General features: G+C 50.6%; 1 protein-coding gene across 3 annotated transcripts; it reads left to right on the top strand.

The window, feature by feature from the left end:
* Window positions 1-72: 72 nt before the first annotated feature.
* MYOZ3 (myozenin 3) lies at window positions 73-17,739 on the top strand. Of its 3 annotated transcripts, none has more exons than XM_045902642.3 (8): window positions 73-1,773; window positions 1,960-2,112; window positions 3,589-3,650; window positions 9,827-9,981; window positions 10,896-10,964; window positions 11,067-11,202; window positions 11,625-11,787; window positions 14,691-17,739. In XM_045902642.3, the coding sequence occupies exons 3-8, from the start codon at window positions 3,590-3,592 to the stop codon at window positions 14,857-14,859; spliced, it is 753 nt and encodes a 250-aa protein (XP_045758598.1). In that variant the 5' UTR covers window positions 73-1,773; window positions 1,960-2,112; window position 3,589; the 3' UTR covers window positions 14,860-17,739. The 3 variants fall into 3 exon arrangements, with proteins under 3 accessions (XP_045758598.1, XP_045758588.1, XP_045758603.1); XM_045902632.3 differs by having other exon boundaries at window positions 1,904-2,112; XM_045902647.3 differs by lacking the exon at window positions 1,960-2,112.
* The last annotated feature ends 911 nt before the right edge of the window (window positions 17,740-18,650 follow it).

Below are 18,650 nucleotides of genomic sequence, written 5' to 3'. Positions count from 1 at the left end.
CGGGGACGAGAATGTTTGACACAGGTGGGATGGGAGCTTGGGGCGTAGCAACCATGGAGAGAGACGGGGAACAATGGGACAACTCCAGGCCATAGATGAGGTCCCAGGGTTGAGGTCCTGATCCTGTCTCCTACCAGCTGGGTGACCCTGAGTAAGCTCCCTGCTTAGCCAGCCTCAGCTTCCCTATCTGTGCAGAGTGAGCTGGGCGAGGTGGTATTGCCCCTCACCACAGGCCACTATCACTGGGGCAGGTAGGGCCAAGCTGGGTCAGGGCCCAGGGCTGTGGGGCGGGTTCCTCATGGCAGGTTGGGGCTCCATGCAGCAGGAGAAGCCCCTATAAGGGTCCCATCTGAGTCCAGGTAACCCTAGTGAGCTCGGGACCCAGGCTATCAGGAGTGCTCCTCACCTGGTGGCGGTGTCCTTTGTCCAGAGAAGGGGACTGTGGCCCCACTCCCAGGTGAGGCCAAGCCTGCCTTGGGAACACCCCTCACCTTCCTCTCTAAAAGCGCAGGCCCAGCAGAGGCTGGGGGCAGGAACCTAAGGGGCAGAACGTGGAGCTCCTGGAGTCCTCAGAGCCCCGGCTCCTTCCTAAGGGCATGTCAGAAACCCGCCCTTGGACATTCTGTCCCTGCACACGGGAACAGGTACTGCCCGCCCTGGACCCAGCGCGTCCTTGCCAGCCCACCCTTCCCTGCAAGTGACCCAGTCTTTATCTCCAGCCAGAACCCCTCCTGAGCACAACGTCCCCCTGCCTACTGGTGATTCCCATCCCTGACACCGCAAATCAAGTTCATTCCAAACTGAGCTGAGTAGCTGTGCCCGCCCCAAGCTGTTCCGCCTTTACCTTCCTCAGTCACTCAGGGCACAGTGGCCTTTCCCGAACTCCCCACATCCAATCTCAGAGCAGGACCTGGTGAGCCCCCCGCTACTGCTGCTCGGGTCCTCCTCCTCTCCATGCTCTCCATGGCCTCTACCCCTGCCCCTGTGCGGGCTCTCCATCTCTCACCTGACCCAGCAAATCTTCCTGCCTCCAGTCTGGCCCCCTCCAACTCATTTTTCACCTGGCAGCCCAGAGATATATTTGAAAAATGCCAACGTGACCCCTCCATTCTACCGCTTTAAACGCTTCAACAGTCCTTTCTAAAGCATACGTCCCTCTGGGAGAGCCTGCTGTGATCTGGCTCACCTGTCCGGCCCCATCTCTCAGCTCTGCGGGCAAGTTCTGGCTCTGCTTGCGGACCCCTGGCACTGTTAAACCCAACGTGGCCTCTGCCCGCAAGGCCTATGCCTCTCTGCCCAGTGAACTCCTACTAGCCTTCCAGGCCCAGATCAAATGTCTCCTCTGGGAAGCGCCTTCCCCGTCCCCCACCCCACCCCCAGGCAGAGCTGGTGGCACCCTCCCCTGGGTACGCCCAGAGTATTTCCCATCATGCATCGCAAAGGCTTATTTACGGGTCTGACTTGGGCCTGGCTGAGCTCCTTGAGGACAGAGCCCTGCCTTATTTATCTTCTGTCCATAGAGACTCAGACGGTGTGAGAAGGTGGAGGAAGGGAGGGAGAGAGGGAGCAGAAGGAAGAAAGGCAGGAAAGAAAAGAGGAAAGAAGAAATGAATAAGCCAAACAAGGATATCAGGGGAAAATTCACTGATTCATGCATCCATCCATTCATTCATTCAACAAATATCTATTGAATTCCTATCAGGCCCCGTTTTAGGCACTAAGGATACAATCGGCAAGCTCAAATGACTGGCAACTGACCCTCGGCATTTCCAGGTGACTTGTGTGTGTGTGTGTGTGTGTGTGTGTGTGTGTAAGCCCTTCTGTCTGCAAGGGCCTGCTGCCGGGGCACCTGTCTTCCCTGGGGCCTGGTGCTTTTAACATCTGTCCCTGGATCCTGTTGCAGCCCAAAATAAGGCTGTGAGCCACGACAAAGCAGGAAAGATTCTTGATTCTTGTCAGCTGAGGCCAGAGCTGGCTGCAAGGACGCACCCGCTCAGACTGGACCAAGGACCACTAGCACCTACACGACTACCCTGCTCTCAGCTTCCCGACAGAGGTGTTAATTTTGAGGGTCTGACACTCCCTCCTGCACACTGTGGTCCTGCCACTCAGGTACCAGGATCCTAGGGGAGCTTGAGGAGCTATGGGGTGGGGGCCGAGGAGATGAGCCAGCTGCCAGAGCCCCAGCCCCCAAGCAGAGGAAGGGCCCTGCCAAGGGTCTGGGGAGCATGGGGCCTCAAGGAAGCCAGGTGCCTGATTTGGGATGGGAGGGATTCTAAATTCTAGGTCACTCTCGGTTAAATGGGAAGGGGTGGCTGGGATTCAAGGTGGGCAGAGGTAATGGCTCTGCATAGGATTTCAAGGTCTTTAGGCTGCAGAGGGAAGCAGGGCCCCTGTCCGTAAGATGAGAGCCCTTCCCAGTGTCTGTAAAGGTCTGTAAGGGGAGTGTTTATCACGGAACAGACCCATGCACTGTGGACTCCTGAGTGGTCACAGTTGGAGCATTCTCCGTCAATTCATGGCCCTCATCCCAAATGCGAGCAGACATGCTCAGATCTGATACGGTTTGCCGGGTGGGGGACTGTGGATGCCCTGAAGCCCATCTGTGGAGCCCATGATGGGGCCCAACCTCCTTATGTAACAGAGACACATGAGAGGAACTGAGGCTCAAAGCGGGAGAGCTACTTGCTCACAGTTACAGAGGAAGTCAAGGACATGGACTAGACTCCAGGTTGCCCATCTCAGTGCCCACTGACGCGGGGCCATGTGTGGGTGTGGGCTATAGATGGAGGTGGGCTGTTTTTTCTAAAGGAAGGAGTGTCGGAAAACCTGGAAGCAAAACACAGGGGTAGTCTGTAAGGAGACTCAAGAGCTCCGCCTTCTCTCCTGGGGGCAAGTTAGGGAATCTGGATTTGGAACCTACAGGGATTCTCTGGGGCTCTGGACCTCATTTTGTTTGTAAATCTCTTCCAAGATCGCTGGAAAGTGCCGTGGGGTGCAAATGGGGAGGGGGGATAAAAGGGGAGGTAGAGAAGGGTGAAGGAGAGCACCCTGCAAGTCAGCTGGGGAATGGGGCATAGGGAAGGGGGTGATGGGTCTCTCGGCCTCCTTGGACCAGCCTGTGCCCTCAAGCCTCAGAGCCAAGTACTGGGGACAGAAGGACAGGATCAGCCTCGTAGACCCCAGTGTAGCCCCAGGCTAACAACCCATCCATATCCCCCTCTCCCTGACTTAAACCTCCTTCAGCCTCTGATTAGAGTTCATCTGCGTGAGCAGATGACGGTCGTCTGAGACCCCCACCCCCCTTACCCCCCGTGTCCCAGAGATTGCCCCCTGAAGAAAGAGTGCCTCCCTGGCAACATGGGAAGCAGATTTGTGTGGCTTCTAGCACCTCCCTTGCCTTCCCTGGACCTCAGTCTCCTCCTCAGTACAAAGAGACCCCAAAGCCCTGTCCAGCTCAGAGCCCTTCCTTGAGACTGGGGTGGGCCAAGGCAGTTCAGGGCTGAGGCTGGGTGGACCAGGGACTGGGAGGACATCTGGGGAGGGATGAAGGGGGGCTGGCTATTTGCAGGCATCTCTCTTCCACAGGATGATCCCTGAGGAGCAGAAGGGGCCAGTGATGGCTGCCATGGGGGACCTCACTGGACCAGGTAAGGTGGACTCAGCCCTTGTGCGGTCCTCAGACCCCATCCTTTCCTGGTCCCAAAGTGTAGCCACTCGGGCCTGTTGGCCTGAGGCCTGGGCAAACAGGTGTGAGTTCCAGGCCAGCCCTGAGGGAGCATTGTGGAATCTGCCACTTGGGTTGGGTCACTTCCCGAAGGATTGCGAGGGGCCTTGCCCTGATGCCCACACACCCAGAGGCTGAGACTGAATGCCTTACACTGGGCCCTGGGCCTAACTAAGTCCTTACCTCAGCCCCAGATTGAATACTGAGGGCTCTGGTCCCAGTTCCAGCCCTAACTGGCCTCAAGCTCCCTCCCACACTTGCCCTTGCTTCCTGTCACTGTGGGTCTCCCAGAGCCCCCGTGGCAGGAGACAATTGTCGGGGGGGCGTGGGGACAGGCTGGCCAGAGCAGACTCCCCAGTGTGACTCAGACCATTTCACTTAAAAGTAGGCTCACCCAATGAAGAAATCAGCTAAAATACATGTTTATCACCATATAAGACCTCCTCCAGAACTCTCGGCATAATTTTGGAGTCTGTTAATTTGGCCTACTTCAGAGCATTGCAAGTATTTTATTTTTAAAAAAGATGTTATTTATTTATTTGAGAGGGTGATAGAATGAGTGTGCACACAGAGGGAGAGGGAGAAGCAGATTCCCCACTGAGTGTGGAGCCCGAGTGGGGCTCGATCCCAGGACCTCGAGATTATGACCTGAGCTGAAGGCAGACGCTTAACTGACTGAGCCACTCAGACTTGAAATGGGGATTTCAAGTATTTAAAAAACAAATTCAACTAGGTCAGGGCTCTCATCCTATAGTGCAAATGATAGTGAGAGGTGCTGTTGGCTAAAAATGCAGATTCCCAGCTTCCACCCCCAGGATCCTAATTCAGTGGACCTGGAGAGGGGGCCGGACATGTGCCTTTGAGACAAGTGTCCCGGGGGATTCTGGAGCACAGGGACCGTGACCCGAGCTCTGACAAACCATCCCGTAAGGACACCACTGAGGTTTTGCCCCATGCAGCTTCTAAGTATTTTACCCTCTTGTATGACTTTATATGGGAGTGGTGCTAACCTATTTTGTGTGTTCTTGCCGCCTTTTGTGGATGTCAAGTTTCTTTTTTTTTTTTAATTTCATGATTTTGGGTGCTAACATACAACAACTTGGTGAGATATTGATGCTCTAACTAGAAGAACCAGGCAATGCATTCTCTTTTCCCTTGGCTAAGTAATTAATTAATTACAGTCCCCCAAATGTGGGCACATATCATTTATGCCAGACTGGAAATACATAAATTGTTGGCTGTTGCTAGGATATTAACTCAAGACAGTTTTGAAACTAAAGAAAAGTAGAAAGAAAAAAACTCTCATGGTCTTACCATGAAAAGACAGCCACTGTAATAATAATACAAACACCATTATTATGTACTTAATCGGTGTCAGATCCTGTGCTAAGAGCTTCTGTGCTTTATGTTATATAACCCTCACAACAACTCTCTAAGTTAGATATTGTTGCCCCTGTTTTGTTGACGAGAAAGCCGAGGTTCAGAGGAGCTCGGTGGTCACATAGCTAATTGTTGGTAGAGCTGAGATTGGACTCCAGATCTCTTTGTCTCCAGAGCTACTTCTTTACTACACGGTTGTACAAATAATACATCCCTTTTATAAGATATTCAGACAAAACAGACATGAATGACTTTGAAAGTGAAAGTTCCTCATAATGGGACCATCTGGAGATAACCACTATTAACATATTTGTGTAAAGTCATCTTCCGTTCATATATAAACATATTTATAAAAACCCATATATATGTGGGCTAAGTACTCTACGCTGTGTTCTTCAGCTTGCTTTTTTTTTCATTTAGCAGCCTACCACAGACTTCTTTCCATCCTGGTATGATGTATCTCTCCGCCCCTCCCCCTGCTCCCCCAGCATGTAATATATTAAGTGTATTGATACACACACACACCATATTGGTGGTCAGGAAGGTTCATCTCAGGTTGGACCGTTAGGACCAACCACAAGTGGTTGGTCACCAACACAAGTGACTGATTGAGGTCACGCCCTCAGGAAGAGGGAAATGACAGAAGCAGGATAGGGCAGGGGAAATTGCTAAGCAAGGATGTGGGCTCAGCTGTTAGCCCAGGTTCAGTCTGATCCCGTGGGAGCTCCAGAGCAGGAATGGCTCCACAGAATTCACCCTGTCTTCAGCGAGGAGGCCATGAACGCTTCTGCTCAGCAGGGCAGCCCTCTGCAGAAATGGGGCAGTTGTGACCCTGAGCCGCTGATGAAGGGCATCTGGGCAGCACCCCCACAACATGGATGCCCGGTTTTCACAATCTGAAACCTCAGTGCACTCAACATCCTTGTATGTCTGTCTTCAGGTGTGTTTATTCAACTTTTCTCCCTAAGAATGAATGCCTAGAAATAGAAAAGTTTCATCAAATAGATTTTATCTATAACTTTTTTAAAAATATTGAGCTCAATTCATCTGGTAGTATTTGATAATATGATGCCAGGGGACTTTTTATTATGTATTTAGATATAAATAGTCTTTCATGCTTTTAGTATGCAGTACCTTTTCTTGTTAAAAAAAAAAAACAGTGCAATTTCCAGCCCTCCTCTTCCTATATCCTATAGTCACTACTGATATTCGGCATGCCTCCGTGCAGATTTTTCAATGCATGCATAAACATATAGTACTTACTTTTTTAAATAAATGAGTGGGATCTTAGAATACAGATTCTTCTGAAACTTACTTTTTTCCCCTCTTAACCTACAATGTATCTCTTTCTATTCCTAACATGTAGGAGGTCTTCTCTCTATATTTGCTGAAAGAATTAAAAAACCATCAGCGTCCTTTTTTAAAAGCCTGTTTGGATTCCATTGACTGGAATGAATCACAGCACCTGCATGGTCCCCAGATGCTGCCTGGCAGCCCCGTCCATCTCCCTGTCCCATAGGACTCGCTTAGACGATGGTGGCAAACTCTGGCCCCAAACTCCCGATGCCTCCTCCCCTGTCCTCCTTCTCAGCTGATGACCTTGCTTCCTGTTGCACTGAGGACAGTGAAGGAACCAAAAGAGCACCTCTGCCAGCTCCCTCCTCCATACCTGGCCCTGTGCTCGCATCTGTGTCCGCATTCCCCATGTGGAGGATGACCTCTTCCGGTCCACACCCTCCCCTCCCCTCCCCTCTGTCCTGCTCAAGGACATTCTTCCAGGCAGTCTTCCCTCTCTACTGTATTGTCAAAATTTCCCGTCAGCTAAAAAACATGCTTTTATTTCTCCCTTTTAAAAACAAACACCTCCTGATTCTCTTGCTGCTTGGGTCCTATGGAGCACAACTCTCAAAGCTGTTGTCTATACTTTCTCACCTCCTCTCTCTCTCTTTTTATTAAGCTCACTTCCAAACACACAAAAATAGGGAGTGCAAATCCTCATGGCCCTCCTTTTGTTCCTGGAGTCCAAGGCAAAACCCAAAGAGCGTGTCATTTCATCCCCTCCATACTTCAGGATGCACCAAAAATAACAAAGAAGACATTTCCTTACACGCCACAAAGACGGTAGCACACTGAACAAAATTAGCAACTTTGATTTAATACCACCTAATGACCAGTCCCACAGTCAACTTTCTCCAGTTTGTGTTAATGAGGCTCCAAGAAGGACCACTGTTTATCTGGTGGCCACGGCTCTTCAATCTCCCTGAATCTATAAGCCCCACTCCTGCCCTGCCCTATCGTTTTGGGTTTTTTTCCCAGGTCATTCCCTCCTTTGAAGAACCCAGGCCAGCTGCCCTATAAAATATCTCACATTCTCAATTTGGTTCACTGCTTCCTCGAGGTGTGGTTAAAATGCTCCTCTGTCCATTTTCTCTTAACACTTTCCAATACAGTTTTCACACCCAAACACTCCACAGAAACTACTTTTATGAAGATGACCAATAACAATGCCCCGACACTAAAGAGGATGGTCAGTTTTCGGCTCCGTGAGCACTCCATCTTCCCTGAAACGCTGTTATCCCTTGGTTTCCAGGGCACCACGCTCTCCTCCTGCCTCACGGGGCGCCCCTTCCCAGGCTCCGTGACTGGTTCCTCACCTCCTCGGTCTGGATGCCAGCAGCCAGTCCGGGGCTCAGGCTTTGGATCTCTTTCCCCCTCACACCCCTGGTGATCTTACCCAGCCTCCCGACTCTAAACACCATTTATAGAGCTGGAACATGAACCTCCGTGTATCCAATTTTAGAGGTGGACAACTCTGGCCATGCTGTCCATACTTATCCTTTTCCTACCGGTGTCCTCACCCCTCCGTCACCCCTTTCCTCCCAAAGCCTCTCCTTGTTGGGAAGTGTGTCAAAGAGGGTGTTTTGCCAGTGGGGGAAACACAAAGGATATGGATGGGCTCCAGACTATTAAGGACAGCCATCAGCCCTGGAAACCCTCTATGTGGCTATCACGATGAGTCCTAACTCTGAAAAAAGAAAGAAATGTAATGGTCTTCATCAAACAACAGCAAACACCATTTGTCAGCTCACGATGCCCCAACTTTCACCTCAGGTCAGTTTCTCCCATGAGCACTAGGCTCCCATATCTGGCTCTCTCCTTCTCAGCTTCTCTACTTAGACATCTGCAAGGCTCTTCAAACCTTATATGCCCAGTTCTGCAGGCAATTAGGGGAATTTGAATAGGGATTAGGCATTGAATAAAACAAAACAAAACAAAAAATGTGTCCACTTGCACAGGTGGAGATCTTTGATAAAAAGCAAGTTACAAAGCATGTATTTTTTTTTAAAGATTTTATTTATTTATTTGAGAGAGAGAATGAGATAGAGAGCATGAGAGGGGGGAGGGTCAGAGAGAGAGGCAGACTCCCTGCTGAGCAGGGAGCCCGACGTGGGACTCGATCCCGGGACTCCAGGATCATGACCTGAGCCAAAGGCAGTCGCTTAACCAACTGAGCCACCCAGGCACCCACAAAGCATGTATTAACTATGACTTCGTTTTGGCTGAAAACTCTTACATGAATATATAGTCTTTTTCTTTTTTTTCTTTTCTTTTCTTTTATTTTTTAAATATTTTATTTGACAGAGAGAGACACAGCGAGAGAACAAACACAAGCCGGAGGAGTGGGAGAGGGAGAAGCAGGCTTCCCGCGAAGGAGGGAGCCCGATGCGGGGCTTGATCCCAGAACCCTGGGATCATGACCTGAGCCGAAGGCAGACGCTTAACAACTGAGCCACTCAGGCGCCCCAATGAATATATAGTCTTTTTCTTATAAGATTTATTTATTTTATTTTAGAAGAGAGAGAGCGAGCGAGCACATGAGCAGGGGGAGAGGGAGAGGGAGAATCCTCCAGCGGACACCCAGGTGTGCGTAGATTCCTGGTGGGGCTCAACGCCAGGATGCTGAGATCATGACCTGAGCTGAAATCAGGAGTCAGACACTTAACTGACTGAGCCACCCAGGCGCCCCTCATACAGGAATATATAGTCTTTGAAAAGGATATGAACGGATATACACTAAGGTGTTAAAAGTAGCAACCTCTGGGAGATAGAAATGGTATTTTTCTCTTTTCCCCTTATATCTGTATTTTCTAAATTCCTTCAGTGCACATATATATATGCTATTTTTATAAGAAAAGGCTATTTTAAAATGGAAAGAACACATGTCTAACACTGAGCTCCTGATCTTTCCCATCTCAACCTCCTCCTGCCCTTCCTATCTCAGTGAGTGGCTGCTCCCAGGACGAGGACGGAGTGGCTCAGGCCAAAAGCCTCCCCTCCTCCCGTGGCAGGGCTCACACCCATGGCTCACTGTTAGAAGATTAATCTAGAATCTGACCATTTCTCACGACTCCTACCGCTATGGGCAAAGAACTGCAGAGGAAATTCATGGAATAAATACAAATGGCCAAAGAACATCTGAAATGGAGTTCAATTTCACTGAGTGACAAACACATGCAAATTAGGTGGAGGTGTCATTTCTGCCCACCAGGTAGGCAAAGATCCCACAGAATGGTGACACCCAGTGTCAGCAGCTGTGGGGAGAAAGCGGCATTCTCCTACACCCTGGAGAGTGCTCGGAGGCGGGCACCCTTAGAAGCTGGCAGCCCCGAGGGCCCCGAGGGTTTGGCGGTAAGAGCTCACTCTGGCCTCTCTGGGCAGTCCCTTTGCTGGACCTGGGCAAGAAGCTGAGCGTGCCCCAGGACTTGATGATGGAGGAGCTCTCGCTGCGAAACAACAGAGGATCCCTCCTCTTCCAGAAGAGACAGCGCCGGGTGCAGAGATTCACCTTTGAGTTTGCAGCCAGCCCACGAGTGGTGAGTTAGTCCCATTGTGCTTATAGGGGAATTGAGGCCCAGAGAGGGCCAGTGGTTAGCCTAAAGCCAAACAGTGAGCCAGATGAGGACATCTGGCCCCTGGGGAATCCCTCTAGCTCCAGCTGGAAAGGCTGTGATGTTCCCATCAAATTGAGCCCCTGACTTGCTCTGTGATCTTAGAAAAGTGGTATCTCTTTAGGCATCTCTCCCCAGATACAAAACATAAAGTGGAATGGGCACGGCGAGCTGTAGGTGAAGGGATTCTAGCTCCTACAAAAAGTGCTCTTGGCTGACTTTGCAGTGAGCAGGATTTAGATTAGACATTGAGCTTGACCTAAGTGAGAAAACACAAAACTCTCTCTTCTTGCCCCTATAAGAACTTAAAGGCCAGAAAACAGTCTGCTGGTAGAGACAAGAATGGCTTATCCTCAGGCTTCAGAAAGTCAGCAGGCAGTTTCAGTTACTTGGAATGAACTTGGGGTCATTCCACTCATACTCCACTCAATGTCTGGACTAAAAAGGGGGTGACTAAGAGGCGATGATGTGGCAGAATGCAGAATAGTAAAGACAACAAAACACCTACCTTTGCTAGCCAAGCACTTCATGTGTATCATCTCATTTAATGCCCATAGAGCCCTATAAGCTAGAAATTATCAACACTACTCCCATTTTATAGATAAGGAAACTGAGACTCGGGATGGTTATCTGCCCAAGGTCAATATTAGAATAGCAATTAACATACAGAGAGCATTTCTCTGTTCCAGGAACTGGGATTAGCACCCTATGCTATTAATTCATCCCCCCAATATCCCTGGGATGTAGGCACTAAGATTATGCACCCCCCTTTTTTGTTGGAAGGAGAACCCTGGCCCCTTGCTGCACTGAGCCTCCCTGTGGTCTATTTGCCCCCACAGATCGTGGATGGAAGTGCCAAGGGGAAGGTAACAGGATCGAAGGTGACAGGAACAGCAGAGCTGGGGACGGTGAGTATGCAGGGAACCCCCGCAAGAGGGGAAGCTGGGGGAAGGGGCCAGGCAGCTCTGTGTGGCAGTCCATGGCCTCTGAGCACCCGCCCCTGTGCCCAGGTTGCCAATGGCCCCGAGGGGCAGAACTGCCGCTCTGAGCTCCACATCTTCCCAGCCTCATCCCAGGGCCCCGAGGATGCCCATTCTGCAGCCTTCCCCACAGTGCGTGCCCGCAGCCCCAGCGCCCTGGCACCCGGTGAGTGCCTCCCCGGGTCCTGGGACCAGGGCTGGGGGACCAGAGCCCAGGCCATGCTCCACTGTGGGGCGGGAACCAGCGCCCAGAGAGTGTCTGGTCTACATCCCCCATCCCCCTCCACAGACCTAACACAAGCCCAGAGAGGTGCAGCAATGCACCCAAGGTCACACACTGAGCCAGAGTCTGCGCCCCAACTCACAATTCCCCTGCTCCAGTCCTCCTTGCTTCCAGGGATGGGGAAGGATCGGTCCCCTTTGCTGGAACAACTCTGGCGTTATATTCCCCCCACACCCCCCATCCCAGCTCCAGGCTTCCCTCCCCCAACCATATCTGTGGGGTGGGCAGGAGTGGGAGCTGAGGGAGAAAAGAACCGAGCTGCCCCCCCATCTGCCTGCCCCCCATGAGCCCTGCTCCATCTCCAGGCTATGCCGAGCCACTGAAGGGTGTCCCGCCAGAGAAGTTCAACCACACAGCCATCCCCAAGGGCTACCGCTGTCCTTGGCAGGAGTTCATCAGCTACCGGGACTACCAGAGGGATGGCAGAAGTGACACCCCCAGCGTGGCCCAGTATCGAAATTTCAACAAGTAAGGCCGGGGGCGGGGGGGCGGCTTGGGGAGAGATGGCTGGGGTGTGCAGGTGCCCGTGGTGGCAGTTCCTGAGCCCTCTCACAGGCCAAGCTCTATCTGAGCACTTCCACACTCTTGCCTCGGCCCATAGTAGGTGCTCAAGAAATGCACAGGGAATGAATGGGTGAATGTGCCACACATCTTGGTTTCTCCACACAACAGGGCAGGGAGGTGCTACAGTTTTTCCTATTCTGCGAGTGAAGGGACCCACTCAGGAACATCAACAACCTGCCCAAGGTCACAAAGCAAGGAAGCAGCGGGTGTGGGATCCAAGTCTGCATTTGTCTGACTCCAGAGCCCGGTTTCTTGTTTCCTCCCTGTTGTGTGCCATCCCTTTGACGCACGTTCCTCCCTGGGTGGGGCCCCAATCTCACTAGTCCTAGATCAGCTCAGCCTTTTCCTCACTTTCCTCAAAGGTCTGGAAGAGGCCTAGAGATGGCTTTGGGGTGTATCAAAGTGGGGAGTGGCAGTGAAATGTTGGACGCCAGATGTTGAGAGCCGCAGAGGAGTGGCTTGTACTATTTAGAGCATGGGGCCTCAACGTGGGCTTACATGCAGACTCCTTGCTTCGCTGTGTGACCTTGGGCAAGTGACTTAACCTCTCTGAGCCTCTATTTCCCCATCTGTAAAATGAGACTATTACAGTATCTACTTTGTAAGACTGTTGTGAGGGTGGCATGAGAAGCTGTAGGCAAAGTTTCTAGTAAGTAATAAGCTCTCAATAAACAGTAGCTATTAGTATTAGTATTCGTACTAGTATTAGTTGCAGGCTGAAATAATGGTTGGAAAAGCTAATAGAGAGAACTGGAAAGGGATAAATTTAGTGTTCTGCCCCAGGGGCCCAAAGACAAATCACAGGCATCAAGACAGGAGCCTGGCACAGGAGGGAGGCCTTGGGCTAGGGGATGCCTTTCAACTGCAGTTGGCTTCCTCAGGCTGATGCGATTTCTGAAAAATGCTCCTCTGGCCTGGGCGGCATTAAGTGAGAAAGACGAGGGTCCACGGGAGGAGGCCACGGTCCAGCTCTTCTGGCACCTGCTCAGACCACATGCGAGACTGTCTGACAGCCGGGGGCGATCAGCCCTGAGAAGAGACTGCTCAGAAGAGAGGTGACCTCCCTCACACAGCTGATAGCCAGGGAGGGCCCCGACGGGAAGAACTGTGCCCAACAGGCACCACGGGAGCCACGAGCCATTGGCAGGCATTCTGGGGTTTCTGCCAGGCCAGACCGTGTTCTCTCTGCTCCTGGGGCCCTCAGCCCTTACCCGCCCAGCTAGTTCAGACCCTCGGTAGACATTCAGTCCTGAGCGCTGGCTTCCAGGCTGGCCCCATCCATCTCACGCTGCAGCTAGGACAGGACGAAGCACATTCCTACCAACTGTTGGAGGAGGGCCTTAGGGGGCCCTAAGCCCAGGCCCCCGTTGAGACCCAAGAGCCAACTGATGCCAAAGCGGGGGTGAGCAGCAGTGTTAGTGGCCAAGCTGTGCTAAGGATCCAGGGCTCTGGGCTTCTAGTCAAGGGCTGGATCGTGAGGCCTGTGCAGCTTGGAAATTGCCCAGCCTATTCCCGCAGGGCCTGGCTGTTGCCGCCACAGCCAGGGTGGTCCAGGCAGACCCGTTCTCCTGGCTGGAGCCCAGGCCCTGGCCCGAGGCCTGCCTTTCTACCCCAGAGGCAAGCACGCCCTCATTCCCACTGTTCCCAGGCTTCGAGGAAAACACTACATGAGCGGTGCTTTTTAAGTTTTCTTAAGATGAAAAAATAGTTTAAAAATAACATACTTATATTCTCTTATACACACACACACACACACACACACACAGAGGCAACTACAAATAAAGAGAGAGCCCTTTGTTCAGCATCCTCCAATCCCAGTTCCCTTCCCAAATTCTCAAAGGTAACACTGGTCAGGTTGGTGTGTATGTTTTCAGATCATTTTCTCCCAGCAACTCCAGTCCTATAGTGGATGGCATTGTTTGGGGTGTATGTGTGCGTTTTGATACTTTGTATCTCATTCTGTAACTTGCTTGCCTTTTGGACGTTTTGAAATCTATCCTACTTATTGTACACAGATCTTTTCATTCCCTTTAAGCGGCTGTATGGTATTCCACCATGCGAATACAGTACATCTGTCTTGTCTGGGTCTCTGCTAATGGACATCTGGGCTGTTTCTGGTTTGTCACCACTCGCTGCTCATACCCGTGTCTTTGTGTGTACATGCACGTGCTCCCCTAAGCCCTATGCTTACGGGTGCAATTGCTGGTTCACAGAGTTTGCACATTTTTAAATTAAAAAGATCCTGCAAGTTGTCCAAGGTAGCAGCATAATTTACCCTCCAACCAGCAGTATCTGAGTGAAAATTTGCCCCACCATCTCACCAACTTTGCCCCATTATCAAATTATTTCTTTTCACCAGTTTTACAGGTGAGAAGTGGCATGTCTCTGTTATCATTTGCATTTCCTGATTCTCGGTGCTCTTTCTAACCCCTCTTCCCTCTCTGGCCTGCGGGTATATTGTTCTGAGGAGAGATGAGCAGAGGAAGGAAAAACCCCATTCCAGCTCCACTGCCTCTGGAGCTTACTTAAGGGGAACCTAGAGTTTTGCCTAGGACAAGCCAATTCTAGCTTTGAAAATTTCATTCCTATTCCCAAGCACCAAGCCATCCCCACCAGAGGCAGATCGGGGGATGGGCAGAGCTGGAGAAACCTGTTAAGGATAATACAAAGCCTTGCTGTACAGGTGGTGACACTGAGGCCCAGAGGGAGGCAGGGAGGGGGCCCTACATGGTGACCCGCATATCAGTGCTCTGCCATCCAGTGGTCTCCCACACAGCCCACCTCTCCTGCTGCTCTTCTCTCCACAGGACCCCGGTGCCCTTTGGAGGACCCCTGGTGGGAGAGACCATTCCCAGGGCAGGCACCCCCTGTGTCCCGGAGCTCATCAGTGGCTTGGAGCTCCTTCGTCTCAGACCCAGCTTCAACAGAGTGGCCCAGGGCTGGGTCCGCAACCTCCCCGAGTCCGAGGAGCTGTAGCCCCAGCCTGAATATTCAGTTCCCCCGTCTTGGTGTTCGGGGAACATCTTGCAGTCAAGACTTCCGGGCAGCACGTCACAGTTTCTGAAGGGTCTTCACACACAACACCTTACTGCAAGTGGCCTCGAAGGCCACAGAGTTCAGTAGTCCCCAAATTTCCTGGGGATGATGTTTTGCACACGGATTTCGGGCCTGCCCCAGACTCGCAGCATTCAGATCTCCTGAGCTGGGGAATTTCTATCAGTAACCAACACTCCGAGCTGATTCCAGGGAAACTTGCTCATGGTTTGCGTCTTTAGACATCCAAGCCACCAGTGAATTCACATGCACGCCTCCGCTCCTCCCTGCTGTGGACTCTAGCTTACACTCCCCTGGCAGGGAGCTCACTAGCAGCCCATCTACCTACGGATAACTCTGATAATCAGAAAGCTTTTCCTTTTATTGAGACGCAGCTCTAAACATCTGCTAAGTGGCGACTGTGTGTAGACACCCTCTGCCAGCCCAGGGAGAGTGTGTGGCGAACACGCCCAGGCCCTGGCCTAGAGGAACAAAGGACAGTAGGGAAGACACATTTGTAAAGCAGGAAATCATGTTCCTTTTCCCTACAGCACACTGACTGACAACAGAGGAAGAAAGGGGGCTTGAGGCAGAAGAGGGGGTCCCTAGCCCTGGGGCTGGGGCGGGATTCCATGAAGCTTCTCAGAGACTTTGGGTGGGACCCCAGAGGAGGACGGAGAGCCATCAAGGGCAGAGGGAGTGATGGGGAGGGCACTCCTGCCAAGTGGACCGGCATGTGCGAAGTGTGGAATTGTGCACAGGAAGAGGTGTGTTCTGGAAAAAGGAGGGCGCTGTGCTAGAGGGGTCAGTGAGGGCCAGCACTGGGGGGACTTTACTAAGGAGATGGGGGCAGTTTTTAAGCTGAGGAGTGATGGGTCTTGCTATGTGGGGCACAGAGTGGCAAGGACTAAGGCCAGAAGCCAGGAATCCTGCAGGGAACAAGGTCTAGACTAGGGAGATGGCCATGGGGATGGAATGAAGGGGCACCCCTCTGTGCACCTTACAGGTCAGGTACAATGTGGAGTACCTGTAAGGCCCCCTTCTTTCTTTTCTCCTTCCACTCACCATCCTGTGCAAGCCTCAGGGTAAATCTCGTCCTAGTCTCCACCAGGGCTATTCAAGGCTATATCCCTTTCACTAGGAAAAGGAGAGAAAGGAATGCCTCTTAGTTCAACTGGTGATGAGGAAGACAATGAAAATGATGATGGTGGTGGCTGCTTTTTATTGGGTGCGTCAGTGCTTGGGCTGCTAGTAGATTCTCCACATATCCTATTTCTTATTTGCAGTTCAACCCTAAGGGAAAGGTATTGTCCCATTTTACAGATGTGGATATCCAGGCTCAAAGGAAGTGGCTTATCCAGGTACAGAGCCAAAATGAGAATGTCTAATTCCACTGGCTGTCCCTTTTCACTGCACTGGGTGGCCAGACCAATGCCCACTCACTCTGGAACCATCTAAGCATGGTGTCCTGCCTTCGGGCTTAGGGGTGAAAAGTGCAGGTTGGGAAGTCAGAATGGATGGGTTGGGCTCTAACAGCTACTGCTGGCTGTGTGAACTTGAGCAAGTCATTTTTCTGTCTCTATACCTGTAAGACGAGGACAAGGCCAGAACCTCCTGGATAGGGCTGTTGTGAGCACAGTGATGGACACATACTTAAGAAGCCCTCAGTCATTATTAGATTTCATGAAGCTACTGCTCTTGACTAGAAGAGACGTTCTTGTTCTTGAGAAGCTGGCTGCAAGATGTCATTGGGGTCAGCAAAGCTTAAGCTGGAAGGAGAGCCTCTGATTACTGTAGGGCTCCCTGTGGACATGGACATGGACATGGAATTACCTCCCTCTGCCTCCTCCCTGACTCCCTCTCTTGGGAACATGAGAAGGTGAGAAATCCAGCTAGTTCCCAGGGTGTGTGGGATAGTGGTTACATTTTCCTTTTGTTCTGGACTTTCACTGCACCCCACACCATCTTGAGGGGCCAGCAGCCTATTAGACTTGCCTGCCATTGATGTGTTGTTTTGAATTGGGGGGCTGCTATTGAAGGCCATGTCTGCGTGAGCTGAAAACCAACCGTGAAAGTGTCTGACACATAGAAGAGAGGATCTGGACTACCTTGGCTTAGCTCTGCTGTGTTCCGGATGGTGATGGCTGCCCCTAGCTACAGGAGAGGAGGGGCTGCTACACCCGAAAGCGAATCCGCATTCTTTCTTCTGATGATGTGACTTTCACTGACATTGTTTAAAAAAAAAAAAAAAAAAGGAATGCTTATTATCTAAATAAATAAGTAAAATGTGGAAAGACTGGCCCATCTCCCATGCTCATAGTATCTCCCATGCTCATAGACTTTCCCAGCCTCCTGCATTCTGCCTCATCCCCACATACTGGAGGTAACCATGAGTAACAGTTTGGACCTTCAAGAATTCTAGAATTATTTGACTAGATAAATATGTAGTGTGGAAAGGTGCATGGGGCGAAAATATGTCTTTGTTTAATGGGATCATACCGTATGTACTATTTTGTATTTTGCATCTTTATTCAACAATAAGTAAAATTTGGATCCTGAAAAAGCAGGCCATTAACTTTTCATGTAATTTGTGGGTTTAGTGAGCCCTTCATATAAAATCCTATTCTTTGCCTGTTCATAGAAAATTCTATGCTTTTTGGTCCCAGAGTCCTGGGATCGAGTCCCACATCGGGCTCCCGGCTCAGCGGGGAGCCTGCTTCTCCCTCTGACCCTCTCCCCTCTCATGCTGTTTCTCTCTCTCTCTCTCTCTCAAATAAATAAATAAATAAAATCTTTAAAAAAAAAAAAAAAGAAAAGAAAATTCTATGCTTTTGCCTGTTCTATTCCTTACCTAAATGAAATCATCCGGTGATATGGAAATGAAAAGGACTGAGACCAGCCAGGACATTGGGAAAGTGGACATGAGCTATGGCAGGGATGAGTGGAGAGGAGCTGGGTTCCTTGGGCGTGGGCGCAGACACAAATTAGCAAGCAAAGGAAGGCGGATACAAACATGTATGTGTGCTCTTGCAAGGAAGTGTTCATATGAAAGTCGGGATGGGGTTAACTTTGGGAGGAAGGAAAGGCTGGTGATTGTGAAGGGATAAAAGGCTTCTGGGGAAAGCTGGACAATTTCCGTTGCTGGATTCAGGTGACCGTTACACGAGTGTTCACTCTAGAATATTAAATTTAGTTGTACATCCGTATTTTATGCACTTGTTCTGTACATGTGTTATATTTTACCAAAACAATTCCTTCTTTCAAAAAGTGAATGGACAAATCAGTAACAGATCAGACGTACCTGATGAAAGAATTAGTGAACTAGAAGTGCCCATAATGTTTCAAAGAGAGGTGAAAAGACAGAGAGTATGAGAGAAAAATTAAAAAGACACGGAGAATAAAATGGAAGTGTCTGACAGTACTGATAGGAATTCCAGAAAATGCTTTAAAATGACTGGGTTTTCTCCAGATTTGATAAAAGACATAAATTCACACCATCCTCACCCTGTCATGAGAAGGGATATTAAATCTACACTTAAGAACCACTGTATTGAGGGGCGCCTCTGTGGCTCAGCCGGTTGAGCGGTTGAGCATCAGCCTTCAGCTCAGATCATAATCTCAGGGTCTTGGGATCAAGCCCTGAGGGCTCCCTGCTCAGCAGGGAGTCTGCGCCTCCCTCTCCCCCCGCCTCCCCCACTTGTGGAGCACTCACGTTCTCTTTCTCTCTCTCTCAA

The sequence above is a fragment of the Mirounga angustirostris genome, unplaced genomic scaffold (assembly GCF_029215605.1).
Source record: "Mirounga angustirostris isolate CCGP_5_RB_7025 unplaced genomic scaffold, mMirAng1.0.hap1 SCAF_7, whole genome shotgun sequence".
In the NCBI taxonomy this organism is placed as follows: Eukaryota; Metazoa; Chordata; class Mammalia; order Carnivora; family Phocidae; genus Mirounga; species Mirounga angustirostris.
Note: the sequence above shows the minus strand (reverse complement) of the source record. Positions and strands in the feature narration are given on the sequence as shown.

What these genes read in the sequence shown, in the direction of transcription:
- MYOZ3 (XM_045902647.3), top strand. Translation starts at nt 3,590, where the DNA reads ATGATCCCTGAGGAGCAGAAGGGGCCAGTGATGGCTGCCATGGGGGAC. An exon ending in GGGGGACCTCACTGGACCAG is followed by an intron (nt 3,651 to 9,826) that starts GTAAGGTGGACT and finishes CTCTCTGGGCAG; the next exon opens with TCCCTTTGCTGGACCTGGGC. An exon ending in GAACAGCAGAGCTGGGGACG is followed by an intron (nt 10,965 to 11,066) that starts GTGAGTATGCAG and finishes CCCTGTGCCCAG; the next exon opens with GTTGCCAATGGCCCCGAGGG.